Genomic DNA, 21,860 nt, shown 5'->3' with positions numbered 1-21,860 from the left:
GGATGTTGATATGGGGCTCGGATGTACCTCTTTCTGGTGGTACAAGTTTTGCAAAGGCAGAGACCGTGACTTTTCTACTCATAACCAAAGCATTTCATAAATAGATGTGAAGTAATGTGTCTGGGAGTGACTCACCGGGTTCACAGAATATCCAAGGCCCCAAGTGACTCTGTGGGTCACAGCGTAGCCAGCTCTGGCAGACATCTGGGGTGACAAGAAGACTCATACACATGTGATGGGTCAGAAATAGTCCAGGCAGGGCCTGGTCCTTGCTGTCCCTGGGAAGAGCTGACTTTTTGGATGGTTCTAGCACTTTGCACTTCTCCGGGAGCCCACACGTGTCCCTTAATTGCTGTGGCGGCCTGGGGTGCTTGGCTCCCACCTTCCCATCCCTCACCCCACCACCCTGCCATTGGTAGGCTGCCTTTTTTCTCCTGCTGTAATCTTCCTTTTTGTTGGATTGGGTATTTATTTAAAAAAAAAATTTTTTTTTTTTTATTCCTTTAGCTCTTGCTGAAAATCAGCTTGGGCAGAGCAGTGGTGCTCAGTGCTGGCTAATGGCTTGGAGCCCCTCCAAGCTGCCGGATGTGTTGGCTCTCACTTGTGGGTGGTCGTCGACAAGCGTGATGTCTCCTCTCTGTGACTCCCGAGGGTGCCCTCTTCTTGCCGGCTCGGCTGTTCACACTTGGCTGGCTGGCCTTGTCGTCGGCAATCGCAGTTTTTACGGCGCACCCCGGGGCTGGTCTGGTCGCCTCGACAGGGCCCAGATTTGTTCAGTACGAGAGCCCATTCGGCCTCCGGGCCCTTTGGCCCGTGTGGTCGTGTTGCAGGTTATTTTGTGCTGTTTTTGATGTGGATCTCAGATGCCGGCCCAGCGTGCCTAGAGACTCCAAGTCTGGAGACCGGTGGCTTGGGAGAACTCTCAGGTCGTTAGAGATGTGTGTGTGTTGTGTGGGCGACGTTGTCTGCTGGCACTCCCCAACATTCTGTCGCTTCTTCAAAGACTGTTAGTCTACAGAGAAGGATGGGGTTGAAATTCCGGGGTCATCGGCTGGTAGCTGCATAAGCTCGAGTGAGGAGCTGAGCCTCAGTTTCTTCATCTGTAAAATGGGGATAAGAATACCTCCATTCGGGGTTGACACAAAGATTAAGTGGGAAACTCCATGTAACATAGCCTAGGACTGACTCAGTAAACAGTAACAAAGTGTCAGGGTTTCATTTTCAACAAAGTGGCGATGTTTCCCCTTCCTGAACCCCAAGTAGGCCGTTTAAGGACTCTGGATGGAGGACTTGAACATGCTCTTCCTCTTACTAAATTCCGTGACTTCCTCTTAAGGAATTGTTAGCTGGTTTTGATATTGTCTTAAATGGTAAATGGAAGAATGACACGTTCACTCCCTTGACCACCATCCCGGGCGCACTACAGGGAGCGTTTACTTCAAGCAGCTCTGTCTCTCCCCCGCTTGTTAGGTTGGCTTTTTGGTTTCCATTGTGTTTGTCTCTATCCGCGATGCCTCTTTTGGGCTGCCTGCCTCACTTGACAGGAAGGGAAACTGAGGAAAAAGGAAGGGGAGGCTGAGGGCAGTGCCTGGCCACTGACTTTGCAGGCTCTCGGCCACGTTGGCTCCTGTAGAAGCAGCAGGTCTCGGACAAGGGGCATGCCTCAGCCCTCCAGCTCTCTGCAGGATGTCGGCCTCTGACCACTGTCACTTCCCCAAGGGCCCTGGGCCTCCGGCCACTGCACTCCTTGCTGCTGCTCTTCGGGCAGGGCTGCCAGCAGCCACGGAAGGTTCAGATGCTGGGGCGCGGCCAGTGTCTGTGCGAGCCCCGTGGAGGCAGCCGGGCAGGTGCTCCCAGGCAGGAGCTGGTGCAGACGCGGATCCATGCTGACGCCTCAGCCGATACCTCGGGGGCATTGTGGAGAATGAGTCTCATGGCCAGAAGCGTCTTCCGAATGCCGCTTGTCTGCTGAGCTCTCGTGGGGGCTCTGGAAGTGCCCGCATGCAGTGAAAAATGTCTCCTCTCCCGGGTCACCCTTCCACAGCTCCCGTCCCTGTCCCTGCATGGTTCACAATTAGCATTTCTGATGCTTCCAAGTGAACACAGGACAGATGTTCGCACAGGTGCTGCACTCCTCACTGGGTAAACAGAGTGGGGCTTGCAGCCTGTGTGTGTGTGTGTGTGTGTGTGTGTGTGTGTGTGTGTGTGTGAAGGAGTTGGGGGGGGGGGCTTCTGATGGGTGCGCAGACCTCACAAATGTCTTTTCAAGGTACCCAAAGCGCTTTGCACATGGTAGGTACTCAGCAAATCCTTGCTGATGAGTGATCAGTCCCAGTGAAAGCCCTTTGTTTCCATAAACCCAGTGACTCACGGGCAGGAAGCAGAATTGCAAGCTGAGTCTTGACTATCACGGATGAAGGAGGGAGAGATGCCATCCTGCCTGCGGGCATCCAGCAACTGCTCGTTCGCTCTCCGCCCCGGCAGAAGGGGTGGGGGGTCTGCTGGCGCACACAGTCGTGGCCGGCACAGAGTGGTGAGGAGGCTTAGGTAGCGGAGGTGAGCGTGGTGGCTCCCGGCAGGGCACCTGCCCTGCACAGGTGCGCTCACGGTGCTGCCCTGGGAGCCCGAACTTGAGGTTTTGCTGCGTACAGCGTCTGTAGATGGGGTTGTGAGGTTCACCAAGATGGGCCACCTCGTCAGGTGCACCCAGTTGACACACTTGCTCGGGTTACTTCCCTTTGAACCCAGTGGCTCGGGCTCTGTCTTCTTCAGGTGGTCTGCTCCTCCTGCCTTGTCTCTGCCTTGGTCAGCTTCAGGATCACCGAACCTTCTCTAGCTTCCCAGAAATGCCCTGCTGTTTGCCTCTTTGAGCTTTTATGCATGACCTTCTCTATTTCCGGAATGTTTTCCTTCCCCCCCACCCCCAATGCACTTCTGAATCTTCTTCCTCCTTCATCCTTCAGAAGTGGCCCAGACATCACCCCTGAGTCTCCCTGCATCTGCCCACGAGCCCCCATGGAGGGCAGTTCTCATACCCCTTTCTAGGCTGTTGTAACTAAGAAGTGACTTAATGCACCAGAATCACATTCCTTCTCTTGACTCCTGATGGTAAGCCCCATGAGGACAAAGTACGTGGTTTGACTTTTTTCAGATCCAATGCCTGGCACATGCCTGGTATTCAGTAGGTGCTGAATAAACGTCTTTAAATTAAGCTGTATTTGTTTGTATCAGGAAGGCCAGCCTTGAAAAATTCCACCCTCCCTTGTTCTCCCCCAGATTACTGCATGATTTATGAAGCCTGCCGAGTGGCTGTTAAGGTCATGTTTGCAACCTTATGGAGCAAGTGCTCCGAGTAGCCACTTGGGGGTGGGCTCCTGGGGTAGTAACCACTACCCTTAATTACAAAGAAGCATGTCCCCAGCCCCCACCCCCCCAAGAGCCTGTGTTTACAGCCACTGCTCTCAACCTTCTAGCCATTTCCCTGACAGTTCAAGGCCCTTCTGTGGCTGACCTCTTGTACCTACAGAGAATCCCTCTGGATTTGGCCACGTCGGTCTCTGTCAGCTGGCCAGAAACGAAGTTGGGGGTGACGCAGGGCATTATCCTGGCTACTTCCAAACCAGGTTCCTCCTTCTTGAACAGTGGTTGACCCATAGTACTGGCCTAGTTGAGCCTTTTGTTTTTCCTTTCCTCCTCTGGCCTGAGCCTTTGGCAGAACGAGTTTTGGGCTTGAGGCCAGCGATTCAGCTATGTTGGCTCTGTGCCAGCCCTCCCCTTCCTGGAGGTCAGTATATCTGCCTGGGGCTCTGTCTGTGTTTGCCGTCTTTCCTAGCATGCACTGATAACATGGCCCTATGTCCCGTGCCATCTCACCAGTCGTCAGAAAGAGAAGGCCCGAGCAGGAGGAAATGCGCGCCCCACTTTCTTGCCGCAGAGTGCCTTTTGCCCGGTTTTTATCTGGGGGCCTTTGAAGAGCCAGCCAGCAGCAGAAGCGGTGCCCGGAAAGCTCATCAGTGTCACTCTGGTTTATTTTCCTCTGCTCTCGGAGTTTTTTTCCCATGGAGTGGGGCTCTCAGTGACAACTGGTGAACGGTTGGGCGGTGGCTCATTGTCATTCTGGCGGGCACTGGTTTCCGGGGGGCTCCGGGTGCTTTGTGGGCATACACATTTGTTTCTGTACCGCCCGGAGCACAGCTGGCCCCAGTCCCAGTTAACGGGTGGAGAAACTGAGGCTCTGGGGATTCCAACGGCGAACCAGCGGGAGGGAAGGAGCCCAGTCGGGAGGGAGGCTTGAAGAGGATGTGCAGCGTGTGTCTGTTGGAGAATGGGTGAGGTCGTGCACATGTGAGAGGAGGAGAAGGAAGACTAGCAAAGATGGAACGGGACTAGAGAGCTCCGTATAGACCTGCCCAGCGGCAGTCCCGGTCTGGTATTCTTCCCCATCCGGGAGCTCATAGGCCTTTTATCCACAGCAGCCTCTGGTCCTAGGCCCCCAAGGAAGGTCTCAGTGGCCTCCCCAGCCCACGCAGACCCTGCCCTTGCTGGGTCTGGGGGTTGGATCCCAGAAGCCCTCCCCTCCTGCCTGTTCTTTCCGTTCTTCCGGGCTCCTCCCTAGTGCAGCTTTATGGCGGCATATGGAAACTGTTTCTATTTACCCGGTGCCACCAGGATGCTGCGTGTGCTGTGCTCCAGCGAACGGAAACCTTGGATTCCCCGCAGGGTCATTTCAGAGGCTGCATGCAAAGCAGCCAGCTGTTCTGCAGGGAGCGTCTGGGCCCTGTTACATCAGCGCAGAGAAAGCGTTACCATCTGTGCTAACAGGTCATCCTGGTTTGGCGGCCTGTCTTCTGCATCGGGAACTTCTCTTCTACTTGGAGTCAGTTTTTTGTTACTGTTGTTTTGTATTCGAAGGCCTGCCCCATTGGCCTTTCCTTTCAACTCCTTCACCTCCTCCTGCGGGTGATGTTATGTTCACCACCCTGGGCAGGCTGCCAGGATCCAGGGAGGGTAGTTAAGGAGTAGGTGTTGCGTAAATCTTTAGTGGCTAAGGTCTGCGGGCAGAGGAGGCCGTAGCCTGGTTTCCACTGGAGAGCTCTCTGCCCAGGGCAGCAGAGGAGCAGAACAAACTGTTTCTCTTCGGGAACTTTCCCTGGAGGCACAAAATGGGATCTTCTTGGTTGCCAAGAATGTTCCTGGTCAGCTTCCTCCGGCCCTTTCAAAACCTCCTGTGAGTGAGAGCCAGTGGAGAAGCTGGCTTGCTGGGAGGGCCTGGAAGTCTGCTCCTCCCACCCTCCTATACCCGCTGTGTGTCTTTTTCCTTCTTCCCTCCTGCTCCCAGGCCGGCTGCCTCCCAGGAACGCGGACATGCAGAGGCCAGGGCCGACAGCCGTTTTCCTTCTGGACGAGGTAGTGGAGGGCCAGCTCCCCGACAGCCCTGTGGTGAGGTCATCCCGTCTCCACCAGATGGGCCCTTGTGGTATGCCTTGACCTTGCCTTTCCAGCTCACCTGGAAGAGCCCACCCTGCTCTGGGTGAGGACAGTGCCAAAGTCCGAGGTTGCCGTGTTGATTCTCATGAGGTCTCTAACAATCCCCGGTTGGGCCAGACCTGGGGACCTGTGGTGAGAGCCCTCCTGACTGCTTTGTTGTCCAGGACTCTTCCCGCACAGGGAGCACCCTTCGTTCACCTGGAGACCTGGGGCCGGTATTTCCCCCAGGAAGTGTAGAGTTGGCCAGGGCGGGAGGAGTAGATGGGCAGGGCAGCAGGGAAGGGGGCTGCTTGCAACCCACCCCCCCGCCCCGGGGCTGAGGCTCCCCAGGCAGACAGACAATCTGGAGCAGACCCAGTGGGCATAGGGCGTGGGCTGTCACCAGGACATGGGGAACTTCATGCCCAGTAGAGACCAGTCAGGGGGCCTAGGAGTCTCAGCACTGCCTCTCACATCCTGCCTTGAGGGGGTCTTTGCTAAGGAAGCCCATTGGGATCTGTTCCCTGGCAGGCAGGGCCTTGTGCCCCCAGGCACCCCACTGTCTGAACCACGGGGCCACTGTCTTGTGTCCTCCAGCTCGGCTGCCCACTTGACCCCGGGCCCCTGACTTGCTCCCTGCTCCCCTGCCTTGCTCTCTTTTATGGGCTGTAATTGTCCTGCCCCTTTTGGGAGCTGCTGAGCCTTTGAACATGCCTTATACTGCAGCAATAAAGCACTTGGGATTTGGAGCATTTCCATCACCTCTGTGGCCACTTTTCCAGCCTAGGAAGTGGGAAGCAGTGTTCGGGGGCAGGGAATTAGGAGCCACGTGGTGCCCCAGGACCCCCATTTGCGGTGCACTGAAAGTGCTTCTGGACTTGGCTGCAGGGCTGCCCCCTCTGCGTGAGGGCTGCCTATAAAAGGAGCAGGGCAAGCCAGGGGCTCCCTGCCTTCCATTTGCGCCCTTTGTATAATCCCTAAATGTGCCTCCCAGCCGCTGGAGCCAGGTGCGAAGGGGCTCTGTGAAGTCTCCCATGGCTTTCCTGAAAAGCCCTGCAGCCTTCCCACTGCTCTCCCCCACCCCTGGGCCTTTGAGCCCTCCCTGAATATAAGAGCCACAAACAAGCTATGGGGCTTTGCCTTCGGGGACCTAGTAAGCAAGCCAAGTTCTGTGTTCTGAGCAAGCACCAGGTTGAATGGTTAGAACAAAGTCCGCCCTGGAGGGGAGACTCCTCCATTCTTTCCTCTTGGCTCTGCCAGTCACATTTTTCCTTTTCTTTTTAAGGTTCTGCCCTGAGTTACCCTTATACAAAATAGTGCCTCTCCAGCAAATCCTTAAAAGAATGATCTTTTAGAAAGCACAGAGATCATGTCATGGCCCCTTAACGCCCTCTGGCACTCCCACTGCAGCCCCAGGGGAGCCTACCTGCTAGGCTCTGCATAGTTCCCTGTCCCTGCCCTCTGGTCACTGGCCCAGGAGTATGCTTCTGGAATCTTTGGGGAAGAGCTTCATTTCACTTCATTTCAGATGTCAGTGGAGCATTTGTCCACCATGCCCAGCGCTGTTCTGGGTCCTGGGGACTCCACAACAAGACGAAAGTCCTGGCCTCACAGAGCTGACATTCTAGGTGGGGAATGCATGAAACAGGCCGACAAGTAAATCAGTGCCCTTCTAGGTGGTGACACGACCCCAGGGAGGAGCACGGAGGAGCCCGAGGAGGACTGGGTGTGCCAGTGACTTCCAGAGTTGGGAGAGATCGGGGGAGGGCAGAGGGAACACAAAGTGCACAGGGCCTGAGGCAGAATCTTCCAGGCCTGTCCCAGGACAGTGAGGCCAGCATGTCTGGAGCGAGAAGGTGGGTGGGACGAGACATCTCAGTCTCACAGGCCATTTTAATCCAGGGGAGGACTTGAGGGTTTTCCTGAGAGCGGGAGGCTGCAGTCTGTTTGGAGTGGAGGAGTGATATCATCTGGCTTGGGTTTTTAAAGGATTATTGTTATACTGAACTACAAAGTTTGCTTAAAACATGCGCACACACAAACACACACACAGACAGACACACACACACACACACTAAAGGACTTCTCTGACTGGCCTAGAGACTAGACAGGCAGGGCGAGGTGTGGGGAGCCCAGTTAGCAGAAGGGGTTGTGCTTTCCCGGGGGAGAGGTGGCTTGGGCCACGGCACAAGGCTGGAGCGGGTAAGCCATGGGATCTTACCGGCTGGGCGCAGCCACCATCTGGGCGTCATTCAGCATAAGTGAATGAAGGGCATACCAGGGGCTGAGCCTCCTGACTCCTGAGGAACCCTCCTGCTCTGGGATTCCTATGGGTGTGGCTACGCTGCTCAACATTTTAGGTTGAGGAAAATATTTTCCCGTAATACTTGCTCACCCCCCAGTTCCCCACCTACTGAGCACACGGGGTAACTAACCCTCCTCTGTGATTCAGCACGGTGCTTCTGAACACAGACCTGGTTCGCTTTCTAAATGTGTGAGACCTGGGGCAAGTTCACACTTCGCTCTGCTCTGCCATTGCCTCATTTGCAAAATGGGGACAGTCGTGGGTCCGTTAGCAGGACGAATTTCTTGTGCATATGGAGTGTGTAGGAAGTGCCTGGCACCAGGGATATGCGCTGTGTGTGCGGAAGTCCGTTACTTGGGCAGAAGCTGAGCTGCTGAGCTCCGGACTGCGAAGATCTGTGGGGCTGCGGTTAATCAGGGGAGGGAGAGGAATGAGTGTGCTAAGAGGCACCCTCACCCTCTCCATGCATCCAGGCGTGTTTGAGGAAGGCTGTTGATTACTAGCAAGGTCTAAGCGGCTGGACCCTGCCCCAAGGAAGGTCATGAATTTGAATTGTTTTTAAGGCCATCTGCCCCAACCTGCCTGTCCCCTCGGAGTCTCTGTGTACCTGTAAATACAGAGATGCTGGGGATTGCAAGGCAGCTGGTCAACTCCCCACTTGCGGAGTGAACCTCCATTCTGTTGAAACACCCCCCTGGAAGGCTGTGGAAACTCTTCTTGAGGCCCCGTGGTGATGGCGCCCTTGCTGTCTCCACAGACACATGCCCCTGCAGAGCCGGGACTGTCCAGGTACCTCCAGTCCCCACCCCACCCTGGGCACTGCCATCCGCCCCGCGGAGGCCCACCAAACAAATGAGTACATGAACAAGGCAATTGTGGCTTAAAGTAATTTTGTAAAGAATTATTTCCAATGTACAGATCATATTTAGAATAAAATAACAACTATGTACCCAGCTGTAACAGGGCCTAGCGTTTACTAACTTACTTTAGCAAAGCAAACATGACAGCTAAAGCCCCTTCTGCGCAGGGTGTCGTTGGTCAGCCCTGCAGCATGTCTGCTCTCACACGCCAGCCAGCCCTGTGTGGTCTGTGGCTTTGGAGCGCACGTTTTATCTCTGTGGTGCTCACTGTCACGTGGGGCTCCCCGTGTCCTCAGCGCACCTTAGGAACCGGCTGCCCTCTGGAGCCTGGCCCATGAGCGTCAGGCCGACGAGCCACCAGTCTGTTAGAACTTGGGAAGGATTGCGATTCTAAAGACCCTTGCTTGCCCCATGCATATAGCTCCTTGTAGGACGAAGAAGTCTGAAGAAGTCTGAGTTCTTCCTGAGGGCAAGCCATTATGAGATTTTAAGCAACAGAGCACGTTCCCTATTGATGCTTTGCCGACCTCATCCTCCAACAAGATGCCTGGGGTCAGGAGGCCGGGAGAGGCCAGGGCAGTGAGAGCCAGTCTCGGGGCTATTGCTGTCTTGTAGGGGAAAGGCAGGGACCAGCGAAGGTGGGGAGTGGATTTGGGTCTCAGAGAGGAGACTCTGCCAGAGTTGGAGCCTCACTGGCCATGGAGAGAAAGATGATGTCAAAGTTTTCCCTCAAAGCCTGGAAGCCTGGTCCTTCCCATCCCAGTGGTCCCTGTGGATTTCAGAAACAGGAGGGAGCTGTTGTTTGTGGCTTAGAGGGGAAGATGCCACAGGGCATCTGGTCCCAGGCAAAAACCCGCTGGTGTGAGTGTGAGCAAGGTGCACGGGTGGCAAGGAGTGGCCTGCGCTGGGGGATGCCCCCCCCCCAGCCCCATCACAGTGGTGTGGGCGGAAGTGGTGAAGGCCGGAGGGGAGAAACCAGGAGGGCTGAGGGAGCTCCTGGGTGTGAGGAAGAAGCCAGATCCATCTGCTGAGAGCCCCAAGAGGAAGGAAGGGCCAAGAAAGTTTGCACAGAGGGTCTCTGAGGCAGGGGCTCACACAGATGCCAGCGTCCAGCACTGGCTGGGAAAGTGGCAGTCATGTCCGCCGCCATCTGTACCAGCTCATCGCCGCCCACCCCACACCGGCCCCGTTATTTCTTCCACCTAGGACTGCTGTGGCGCGGGCGCAGGCTCCTGCCATGGAGCGGGAAGGTCATGGAGGACGGGCGCAGGCACGCGAGGGCACAGCGCCGTCCAGCTGCCTGTTGGCGGCTTCTCCTACTAGGGAGTCACGCTTCGGCTCCTGCTTCCCTGGTCCACACCAGCATATCCAGGAAGGCGGTTCAACCTTCTGTCTGCGCCTAGGGCTTACTTCTTCCAGAAATGGAAACCGGGAGCAGAGTCGGGGAGGGTCGGCCTCGGGTAGAGAAGGACCGGAATGGTTGACCGCGAGCTGCAGCCAGATGGGCCACCTCCTGCTTGTGACCTCTTAGAGGGACGGAACTGCTGCTGTGTTTCATCCTTTTTGGCACTACCCCGACACCCTTTCCAGGCTTCCATTTCCCGAGAAGAAACGGAAGAGGCATGTAGCCTGCTGATGAGGAACTAATCACCCAGTTATGTATCCCAGCCCTGCTTCCTGCCCGCCGCTTGGCTTCAGGAAGGCACCTGGCCTTTCTGCGGGGTTGTCGGGAGCGTTACATAGGTCAGTGGGTATAAAGCACTTAGATGGGAGTCAGTTATCGATCGCTCTAGAGCAGAGCATCGGAAAACGTCGTGCCTGAAGATAGCAGATATTGTCTTGAGACATCTTGTGCAAAAGCCTACAGTTTGGGCAGGGCCCGGTGGAGGGGCTTATCTCTGTGCCACGCTGTGTCAGTTTGGACACTTGTCTGGGGTACAGGATCTGGTTTTGAGATGGTTCGTTCACCCGACTGGCAGGTTGCAGGCTGTCGGCTGGGGGCTTAGCTGGGCTGTGGACAGGGGGCCTTGCTTCTTCTCCACGGGCGTCTCCGCCACACAGCGTGGTGACTAGATTCCAAGAGCAAGGGTCCCAGCAAAGGGTCCCAGTAGAAAAAAGGGTGGGAGCGTTCTTATGACTTAGGCTCAGAAGTCATTAGCATTATGTCCTCCATCCTGCGTTGGTCAAGATAGGCACAGTCTCACCTGGTTTCAAGAGGGAGACACCCAGGCTCCACCCGTTTGTGGGGAAGTGGCAATGTTCTAGAAGAGTACATAGGATGAAAGATTGTGCCGTGGCTGAATTTGCAAAATACAGTCTGCCGCAGCCTAGGTTTTGGCATGTGGTAACCCTCAATAAGTGCTTGTTACCATGACTTTAAAGGCATCATCTGCTGTCCTTCTTCGCAGACTGCTCTCTCTTAGAGTTGGTCGTGGAGCATAGGAGTTAAATGCATCTGTTCTGGAGCCAGGCTGCCCGGGGTCAAATCCTGGCTTGGCCCCTTAGAGCTGTGTGACCTTGGCTGAATTGCTTAACGTCCTCGTACAGTAGCGTTTATGACCGTACATACCGCTTGGGATTGTGAGCACAAAGCAAGTAGTGTTAACTCTTTCCTGTTCTTATGTGCTTCGGCTGGTGCAGTCCCTTCTAGGAAGATTCTTGTGGTTACACATCCTCGCAGTGGAGATGAGGCACATTCCAGGTTAGGTCTGTGACCTGGAAATCCCTGCGTTTCCAGAAGCCTGAAGTTTGGGAGGGGAGAGAGGGAAGTGTACGGTTAAACGGGTATGGTTCTTATCCTGTACATGAGGTGACACAATATCGCTTGACCAACGACTGTGATAAATTAAAAACGTGAACCATAAACCCTAAAGCAACCTCCAAAAAGCACTGTAGCTGAGCCAGCAAAGGAGATAAAATGGAATCATAATAAATATTCAGTGACCCAGAAGAAGGCAGAAGAAGAGAACAAAGAACAGATGGGACAACTATAAAAAGACAGTAAGACGATATATTTAAACCTAAGCCTGTCAATAATTACATTAAATGTGAGTAATCTAAATACGCCAATTAAAAGGCAGAGATTTCTCAGACTGGGGGAAGGCAGCAAAATCAAACTATATGCTGCCCCCAAGAAACACTGGTTAAATATAAAGACATTAAGAGATTACAAGTAAAAGAATGGAAAAAGCCACACTAATCCCTAATTGAAAGAAATAATCAAAAGCTGAAATAAAGACTTCAGATAGATAAAGACTTGGGTCTATTTAGAGAATGCACATATGTATATGTATATGTATATGTATGTATGTGTATATATATATATAATCAAAAATAAGAAAATTACCCAAAAAAGAAACAAGTAAAAGATTTGTAGATGCTTCAACTAAAACATACAAATGGCAAATAGGCCTGTGGAAAGGCCCTCAAGATTATTAGCCCAAATGCATATTAAAAGCTTTAGAACTGGTATGAGTGAGACTGTGGAGGAAGGGAGTCTCCCCTGCCCTGCAGGTCATTTGCAAAACAGTCTGGCAGTTTCTTAAGTTAAGCGTATGATCTAGCAATTTCACCTGTAGGTATTTACTGGAAAGAATTGAAAGCAAGTGTCTGTACAAAGCCGCGTGCATGCGTGCTCATAGCAGCTTCGTCTGAAACAGCCCCAAACTGGGTGCAATCACCTGGGTGTACACCAGGTGAGCGGATGAACTGTGGTATGTCCACATACCATGGAATACTGCTCAGCCAAAACACTGGAATGAGCTCCCGATACACCGAACAGCGTGAGGGAGCAAAGTCAAACCAGGAAAGCATATGTACTCCGTGATCCCATCTGTGTAAAATTCTGAGATACAGATTCATCTAATAGTGACAGAGAGCACGGAGCAGTGATTACCTGGGCGTGGATGGGCAGGGGTGGGCATGAAGGGGTGATGGATGTGTGATCTTGATCATAGTGGTGGTTTCACAAGCGTGTGCATATATCAGAACATACCAGATTGTGCGTTTTACTGTGCATCAGATATACCTACATGAAATTGTTTTTAGAAGTGGGTGGAGAAGAGCTTTGCAGGACCCGGCTGCCCTTGACTGGCCGTTCAAGCTTAGAAGGACCAGGTAGGACTCTGCAGCCGTAGGACCCTTGCCAGTTTCCTCCTCTTTCCTCTCCGGGGGTGAGCTTTACGCATTTGCTTCCTGCCACCTCTGTGCATATCTCCTTGTCCAAACATAACTTCATTCTTTATTTTTCTGGAGGAGGATCAGTTTGAGTGTGAATTTTGGGCAGCTCGAGTCTCATTCAAGATGACGACAAAACTTCCCAATAAATGAACAAGTTGGAAGTCATCTCTTAGTGCCTTTGCTTACCGTGTATCAGTGGACACACGTGAGGGTCGTGACAAACCCAATTCAGACAGGCTTAAGTATAAAAGGATCTTTATAGGCTCCGATTTTGGAAATGCTAGGAGGTCCATATCAGGCACATGTCAGTCCCAGGGTGGAATTAATGTTATCTCTGTGATTCTTATGTTCCCCTTCTCAGGCAGGATTCCCTCACATGGTGGTGGCGGAGGCAGCCACCTGCCCCAGCAGGGAAAGAGCCCCTCCTTCCCGAGTGCTCCAGGGAAAGGTCCAAGTTCAGTCCTCATTAGCTGGGTGGAGATAGAATACCCCACCCCCCAGCCTGAACCAATGCCTGTGCAGGGAAAGGAAGTGCTTTTGTTGCACCTGCCGGGAGCCAGGGGTGGAGAGGGCTGGAGAGGGCTGGAGACAAAGCATGGGTGCAGAGTAGGGAGGGAGAGGATGTTCTCCAAAGGCAGATGGGTTCAGTGTTACTGGAAGGAAAGAGGCCTGGGTATCAGCAGGGAAAAACAAAAACAAAAACAGATGACCCTGCACCAGGAAACAGATCCAGTTATTTTTGTTTTAACCACGTAGAATACTAACATGCTTCCAAAAGTCAAAAATGTACAAAAACGGGGTGCCTGGGTGGCTCAGTTGGTTAAGCGCCTGACTCTTGATTTCAGCTCAGGTCATGATCTCGGGGTCTTGAGGTTGAGGCCCACATCTGGCTCTGCACTCACTTTGCTTGAGATACTCTCTCTCTCTCTCCCTCTCTCCCTCTCCTGCTTGCTCGTTCACTTGCTTTCTCTAAAATAAATAAATATAAAAAAAAAGTGTTCAGGAGGATCACTCCCTTTGAGTGACACTTCTATGCTGCCTCCTGTACCCCTTGTAAGTAAATGTATCCTTGTTTCTTTTTGTAAAGATGGATATCTGTATGTTTTCTCTCCGCCTTTTTTTTTTTTTTACACAAAAGATAGCGTTTTATATGTGTTCTCTTGCACTTGCTTCTTTCATTTAAAGAGAGAATGAAAAGCATTTTTAATTAGCCGTGCTAATCCTTGCTATTATTCCAGGGGTTCAAGCACTGACTTGTAGATAATGGGATATATGTGTGAGCAGACGAGCCTTTTCTTCTGGTGAATAGTGTCTTTATTCTCTTGAGCCTGGGTTGTAAGTGAATCCCTCTCCCCTTCCTATGCAGATGGAGGCAGCTATTCCGTCCACGACTCCTGGACCCCCAGTCTAGGCTCAGGGGGTGAGAGTCCCACCGGACACAACTGGGAGATCAATTATCAAGAGGCAGCAATCTACCTCCAGGTGAGTCTCTCCGATCGGGATGTCTGTTTCCGGTCCCTCTTGGCCGAGTTGTGCAGCCAGGGTTCTGTTACAGCCCCAGAGTTCTGGCTTCGGTTCTTGTCCTGGCTCCGTGTGTGAGCTCATCTGTAAGGTGGGGAGAGACTACGTGATCATGCTCAGATGAGCAGGGCGATGTGTGTGGACTTTCTTGTGACCCCCCCCAGCATGTGGCCCTGCCTGCCCCCAAGTCTCCCTGAGTCTATCCACTTGGCCTTGGGGTACACTGGCAGCCAGTTCCCGAGGGGGGAGTTTCTTTAAATATGTTACACTATAGCAGGGGTTTGTTGCCCATAATGGGAACTTAGAGACCTTTATTCCTTTCCTGTTAATTTGCTGTTTCTTTCAGGTTTGCTGTTTCTTGCTTGGTACTGGCTGTTGTTTTGTTTTTGTTTTTTTCTCTTTCAAAAAAAAAACAAAAAAACAACACCTTTCTTTGTAGAACTAACACACGCTCATTGTGGTAAGTTTAAGCACAAAGGGGCTGTGGAAAATACCTCCACCCAAGTCACTGTCAGCATTATTGAAGATTAATACATAGGTTTTATGTGTTTTGTAAAGTTAATTTTAAAGTCACAGTTGTATAGTCTTTTCTTCCCCATAGTGTGTAACAGAAGCTTTTTTCTTTTTTTTTTTTTTAAAGATTTTATTTATTTATTTGACAGAGATCACAAGAAGGCAGAGAGGCAGGCAGAGAGAGAGGGGGAAGGAGGCTCCCTGCCAAACAGAGAGCCCGATGTGGGGCTCGATCCCAGGACCCTGGGATCGTGACCCAAGCTGAAGGCAGAGGCTTTAACCCACTGAGCCACCCAGGCACTCCTGGAAGCTTTTTTCTTCTGTTATTATAACTCCTATAATAAATTTTAATGACTTTTATAATTATATCTGGGAAATTTATCCTAATTTACTTAAACTATCCTGATAAGGCTGGGTATTTTCCCTTTTTATGGTTCCCTCATTATATATTATGCATTTCCCTATTATAAATTATAATCTGAGGACCATCTACACAAAGAGCTATTTCTCTCTTTAATATCCAGGATCGTTTTATTAGGAAAGTCTCTAGGAAGTGGAATTACCAGATGGGAAGCATCAACATTTGTAGGACCTTGATGTACAGTTATTGAGTGATCTCCAAAAGGGGTATTGCCTCTTAACTGCCCTTCTCACTGTTTACGCCATTGCCATTTTAATCTTGCCATTCTTGTCACCATGAGATCTCTGTTTCTTGTGTGCATGGAGTAAGAACCTAGGTGAGGAAATGGAATCTTTCTGAAATTCATTTGAATAATAATTTCCCCAATCTTTTTTCTTTGAAGCAGCTCTCACACTGCAAGTATGTGTTTGGTTACTTCTTTTGGAAGATTGCATTACGTTTGGATATTTGTTTGGTGATCGTTCAGTTGTCTTTATGCTTCTCATGTATTTTTTTTTTTAATTTTATTTACTTATTTAACAGAGATCACAAGTAGGCAGACAGGCAGGCAGAGAGAGAAGGGGAAACAGGCTCCCTGCTGAGCAGAGAGCCCGACGTGGGCCTCGATCCCAGGACCCTGGGATCATGACTTGAGCTGAAGGCAGAGGCTTAACCCACTGAGCCACCCAGGCGCCCCTGCTGCTCATGTCTTATATGGGGTCACACGAGTTGTACCTCTCAGCCAGTGCATTCTGACCCAAGTTGAAGCAATAGTAATGTTTCAGAGACATTTTGGCGAGCTCAGGCATGCCTGTTGATGATCTTGCAGAGTCCCCCAGGGTCACCCGTGCACTGTCACCTTCTCCGAGGTTGACTAGATGCTGGAGAAGAGCACGGGGTGGGTCAAGACACAGAGGGAGGATGGCCTGGGGGACTTCAGAAATCTAGCAATGCCTTCTCTCCTTAAGCGGCTGAGAACATTAGTGATAAAAATATCTATTTTTAAGTGAGCCCCATTCTAACAATTGCCCCCCAAAGTGCTTTGATCATCTTCCATTTACAGACTAGCAGCTGACACTGAGGGGAGCTAAAGGAGTCCAAGGCCATCCAGCTAGTAAGTTACGAGCGTGGATTTAAACCATGTCCCGCTCACCTCCAAACGATGCTCTTTCTTCTGCACATTGTTCCTCCATTTCTATAGCTGATCACATGTAACCATTTAAAAGTGGGCCATGTGAAAAAGAGGCCACAGAACGGCAGGTAGAGTGTGATAATTTTTGTGTAATATTTATACACACACACACTTAGGTTCATACACGTATATAGCAGCATACACCTGTGCGTACACACGCATGTGCACACAGATTCCCCCTTCACATCTGGAAAGCTGTTCATCTAAATATTAAAGGTGATTATCTTTGGCTGACGGAATTGTTACTGCCTTATAATCCTGTGTGTTGTTTGAATTATCTTACCAACAATGCATCACTTTAAAAAAACAGTAAAAATAAAAACCGTACCTGGATGCCTGGGAACATCAGTCGTGGCCATTTCTGGGGGTGGGTGGGCGTAGCCGGTGTCAGATGGTTTTTTTCCTGCTCTTCCGCTGAGCGGGCGGTCGGTGTGCTTGAGTAATTGGCCCCTTGCCGCCTGGAGGGTACCTGAGGCCTGTTGACTCGCTCATCCTCAGGAACCATGTGCTCTGCTCTGCTCCGCAGTCCTTGTGCCTCTGAGACAGGACTGGTTTCCTGGGTGGAATTTCTACCCCAGGGGGCAGAGAGAGAAGCCAGAAGTCACACACAACTGGCCTGTCTTATTTCTCTTAATCTAGTTCGTGATCAGCGGCCAGGAAACTAGGCCAGTGTTCTCTTCGCGCTATGGTCGGCCAGGAAACGAGGCCAGTGTTCTCATCGCGCTATCCGTGGTGCTGGAGACCTTACATTCTGTCTTTGCTGGCAATGCTCTCGCCCTAGAGGTGAAACCCAAGCCCCCCCACCGTCAGTGGTTTCTGCTTCATTCCTGGCTATTTACTGGAACACGTTACCCGAGTATTGCATTTTCTGGCAATCCAAGCCAGAGGCTTCCCAGACCCCTCTGCGTGTCCCCCCAGCCACAGTGGTGCTGGTACAAACCACAGCCCTGTACAGATCGCAGGACCGCAAACCAGGCTTGCCCAGCATGCCCGCTGTTTGACCACTGGGATGTTTGTTCCCTTTGTCTGGCCTGCCCCTGTCGGGACTGTGGTTTGTCTTTAGTTTTTGGTGACGAGGGCAGTGATGTGTCTGGCTTCGGGGAAGTGACTCGCTCCAGGCTACCTCACAAACCACAGCCGAGGGCAGAGCTCCCCTTCCCGCATCTACTGGGCAGTTCCCAGGCCGGACTGCGGCCTGGAGAAGTGATCTCTGGCGGGAGTGGTTCATCCTACCAAACAGCCATGAAACCCCTACTGTGTGTAGCAGGCACCACTCTGGGTGAGACCTGACAACATCCCTTGCCAGGCCAGACTGCTTTCCACGGCACAGTGGGCCCCTCTGGGCCCAGAGCCCTCCTTCTGCTAGCCTGCAGCTTCGGCAGGAATTGCTATGATGTGTGTTAGTCTCTTCTCCCTGGGATAAGGGTTGTGGGCATGTGGAGGGTGACCTTTATCTCAGAAGAGCCGAATAGCTGGAAGAGTTGAAGGTCTGACTCATTCCAGGACAGCTGGAATGCTGCCAGAGGGCTCTGGGTCAGGGGGCCTGGGTGTCCTTTCTGGCTCCGCCACTTCCCTCTCCAGGAAATGACGCTGGTGGGAAAAGTCTAGCGGAGAGTTGGTGCTGGAAGTGATGAGCCAGGTGCACCCCTGACATTTGGGGCCGGATAACTCGTTCCCCCGCCCTGTGCATTGGAGGGTGTTGAGTGGCATCCCCGGGATCGGCACACTAGTTGCCAGCGGCACCCCAGGGGTGAGGAGCAGATGTCTCCAGGCCCGGCTGGGTGATGGGGCCGGGGAGGGGGCGGCGTTGCCCCCGGTTCAGGAGTGCTAAAGCTAGGCAATGCCTGCAGAGCTTTACCAAGTAATTTCCACTCCGCGCTGGCTGCTGGCTGGGGTGCAGATGCGACAGAGCGGGTGAGGCGGGGCGACCCTCCTCCCCGCGCCCACTAGTTCCAGGGAGACAGTGAAGACCTCCCCCCCACCAACCACCACCACCAGAAGGCTGACCCGAATGGAGGGGTGGCCCTGGAATGTCATCTGCTCGTAGTCACAGGTGGGCCGCTCCCAGGGCTCTGTCACTTAGTCCCCACGTCAGCAGCTGGAGGCTAATCATGGAGCCTGAGCACGGGACCCAGACGGCCTGGCTCCAGAAGCTCAGGCTCTCCTGAAGCTTCTGTCCCTCGATTTTCTCATCTGTCAGATGGGGTAATAAGAGCACCCACCTGAGAGGGCCATGGTCAGGACTGAAGGAGGGCCTAGCGCTTAGGGAAGGGGCTGAGCGCAGTGCCTGGTCTGGTGGGCAGTCAGGGTTGGCTCCTGTCCCATTATCACTGGAGCACAGGAATTGGGACAAGGCCTGTCATTGTGCAGAGGTTAGGAAAGGAGGTGAAATAGTCAAGAAAGTAAGAAGCAGAACATAAATCTTTTATGTGTGTCTGTGTGTGTATATACCTAATACATAATATAAGGTATTTTCAGGCTCCGTTTCTTCTCAATGTTAGCATCATAATCGTAATAACAGGTGACATCTGCCGGGAACTTGCCGTACCCCACACCCCGTCCTAAGTGTCTTGGGGGAGCCTAATGAGTAAGTACACATGTTAGCCTCTTGGCAGTTGAAGAAGGGGAAGGAACTTTCTGAGCGTTCTCCAGGGAGGAGTGGGGAAGCAGGACTCTGCCGTGGTTGCTCACCCCGACTCCCAGTTTGTTACGTTCCATGGACACTTCTGAGCATGGAGTCTGGCCGCTGAGGGGCTCACATGTGTCGCCACTGTTCGTTCTCTTGGGGACTATACTTTGATTCTTCCAGGTGGTTTTTGGGAAGGAGCCCCATCAGCAGAATTGACAGGGGTGCATTTTGGTGAAAATAATGCTTTTTTTTTAAAAAAAAAAAAAAGACTTTATTTATTTATTTGAAAGAGCAAGAGCGCAAGCAGGGGGAGAGGCAGGCAGAGGGAGAGGGAGAAGCAGGATTCCCACGGAGCAAGGAGCCTGACGTGGGACTCAATCTCAGGACCCTGAGATCATGACCTGAGCCGAAGGCAGACGCTTACCAACTGAGCCACCCAGGCGCCCTAAAGATAACACTTTTGATCTCCCATCATCTTCCATTTCTGTCCCGACTCTGCTTGTCCGCTGGGGGCCTCCTTCTCCTCTCCGTCCACGGCACCCCGAGGTGTCTCATCCCGAGGTCCATTCGCGCACCCGGCTCTCATTTTCCTCAGGAAGGCGAGAATAATGACAAGTTCTTCACCCACCCCAAGAACGCCAAAGCGCTGGCGGCCTACCTCTTCGCACACAACCACCTGTTCTACCTGATGGAGCTGTCCACAGCCCTGCTCCTGCTGCTGCTCTCCCTGTGTGAGGCCCCCGCTGTCCCCGCGCTCCGGCTCGGCATTTACGTGAGTGTCCGTCTCCATGGCACGCCTGACAGGGAACGTTCTGGAAGGGCACATACTTTGAGCCGATGTAAAACAGAGCGGCCCGGTGGTGGGGAGGGGAGGTCCTAGAGGCCTCAGGAGCCGCAGTGGATCACCAGTCTTGCCTGGGGTCCCTGCTAAAATGAATGCACCCCCCACCCCCCGTGATTTGGTTCACGGGTAAATTCCAGGGAGGGGTGCCGTCTGATTGCCTCACTTAGGACCACGGGCCGCACCTTGGTTCCCAGTGAGCAGTGCACCTGATGAGCCCTGCCACACACCATCGCCAGCCTCGGGCAGGGGAGAGGGAGACAGTGGGGCTGGTGATGGGCCATCTCCCCATACCCTTTGGTTGCAGGTCCACGCGACCCTGGAGCTGTTCGCCCTGATGGTGGTTGTGTTTGAACTCTGCATGAAGCTGCGGTGGCTGGGCCTCCACACCTTCATCCGGCATAGACGGACCATGGTCAAGGTGATGGGTCCGTCTCTGTATGGCATTGTCTTCCACATCCCCGTCTAGCCTATGTCTTCAGTTCAATTCCACACCTCCCACGGGCTGAGCCCTGCCCTCAGAAGTGTGGCCCCCCGGACTGTCCTCGCCTTACGGAGCCTTGCTCCAGAGGTCATGGTGCAGGTAACAGGAGCCACCGGGAGTTGGCATCTAGTGTGTGCCAGGCCCTGGCATGACAGCCTTGGCGGGAGATGTGTTACTTTTTTTAGTTCATACCCTGCCACCCGGTGAGAATGGGACCTAAACCCCAGAGGCTTGGGATTCAAACCCAGGTCCGTCTGGCCTCTAAGCCCACGCTGAGCAGGCCAGTAACCTACGGCTCTCTCTGTGCAGTGAGCGGGAATGCGGCAGCGTGCACTTTGCTACATAAAAGCACACACTTGTCCAGGAGAATGTGTCCAAGGAACGGCAGATCAGGAAGCCCTGCAGGCCCCAGCGGTGTGGGGCGAGCTGAAGGCAGAGGGTGGGCAGACGTGGTTGGGCAGAGTGGCAGTTTTGCTTAGAATACTACCCGTCGAGCTTCTGGGAGCTCTGCCTATGGTTTCCTTCTCCTAGGGCCACATGTCTGTGTCAGCAGCCACCGGGCTTGTCTCCAGGGGCTGCTTAAAGTCAGGGGAGGCCCAAGAGAGCTGGAGAGAAGGGAAGGGCCTCTCGGGCCCAGAGTTGGCAGGACCTGGCCGGCCCTCTGTTCTGCGTATTCGGGAGGGGCCTGGGTTGGAGGGGCTGATGGTGCTCTGTGCCTGTCCACCCCCAGACCTCCGTGCTGGTGGTGCAGTTCATCGAGGCCATCGTGGTGTTGGTACGGCAGACGTCCCACGTGCGTGTGACCCGGGCGCTGCGCTGCATTTTCCTGGTGGACTGTCGGTACTGCGGGGGAGTCCGGCGGTAAGGCCTGGGGAACGAGATGGTTGCTATCCTGGCCTGGCCTGGACCCTCTGGGCCTGTGGAGCAGGACCCAGTGAGTCAGGTAGTGATAAGATGAGTCCTGCATGCTGGGAGAACATAGCACGCTCACTTTCCCCAGCTGCTCAACCCACATGGAGCAGAAGGCGGGAATCTGCTCAGATTTTGGTTTCCTGGCACTGGGTCTGGGGTTCTCCCCATCTTACCTACAGCCTCCTGGGGCCGGCTTCTCTCTCTGAGCACATCAGTTGCTCAAACATAGCAGCGGCAGCAGCCCAACTCCAAGTTGGCAGGCTGACACCCCCACTGAGCCTGGGGGGCTGGACTCAGCCTGCCCATCAGCCTGGAGATAAGCGTAGTTCTGAAGGATCCATCTGGAAAATCTCTTGGCTGGGACATTGTTGATGAGAGCAGGCTACCAGTTCATTCTTCAGGCCTATCCTCAAAGCTGGAAGCCAGTGTCCCAGGAGCAGGTGGCCCCGAAATGTCTCTGTGCATCCCATATCCCGCTCAGGGAAGCTTTGTGCCCCAGGCCGTGCACTTGGCCTTCTGGCCTTCCCTCCATCACTCACAGGGCCCTTGTCTTCTGGG

At 53.1% G+C, this 21,860-nt stretch overlaps 1 protein-coding gene across 5 annotated transcripts in view; it reads left to right on the top strand.

The window, feature by feature from the left end:
- TPCN1 (two pore segment channel 1) overlaps positions 1-21,860 on the top strand; it is a 60,817-nt gene that overhangs the window by 16,728 nt on the left and 22,229 nt on the right. For 2 of the 5 annotated variants that reach the window (XM_046024317.1, XM_046024316.1), the window contains exons 3-6: positions 14,177-14,292; positions 19,661-19,837; positions 20,214-20,327; positions 21,121-21,251. In XM_046024317.1, the coding sequence (XP_045880273.1) occupies positions 14,177-14,292; positions 19,661-19,837; positions 20,214-20,327; positions 21,121-21,251 (538 nt within the window). Of the gene's footprint in view, positions 1-5,040; positions 5,228-5,322; positions 5,477-14,176; positions 14,293-19,660; positions 19,838-20,213; positions 20,328-21,120; positions 21,252-21,860 lie in introns of those variants that run through there. The other 3 variants (XM_046024318.1, XM_046024319.1, XM_046024320.1) reach the window with 3 other exon arrangements.

Source organism: Meles meles, chromosome 12 (assembly GCF_922984935.1).
Source record: "Meles meles chromosome 12, mMelMel3.1 paternal haplotype, whole genome shotgun sequence".
NCBI classification, from domain to species: Eukaryota; Metazoa; Chordata; class Mammalia; order Carnivora; family Mustelidae; genus Meles; species Meles meles.
The sequence above is the reverse complement of the archived record's forward strand: the minus strand, read 5'-3'. Positions and strand labels throughout refer to the sequence as shown.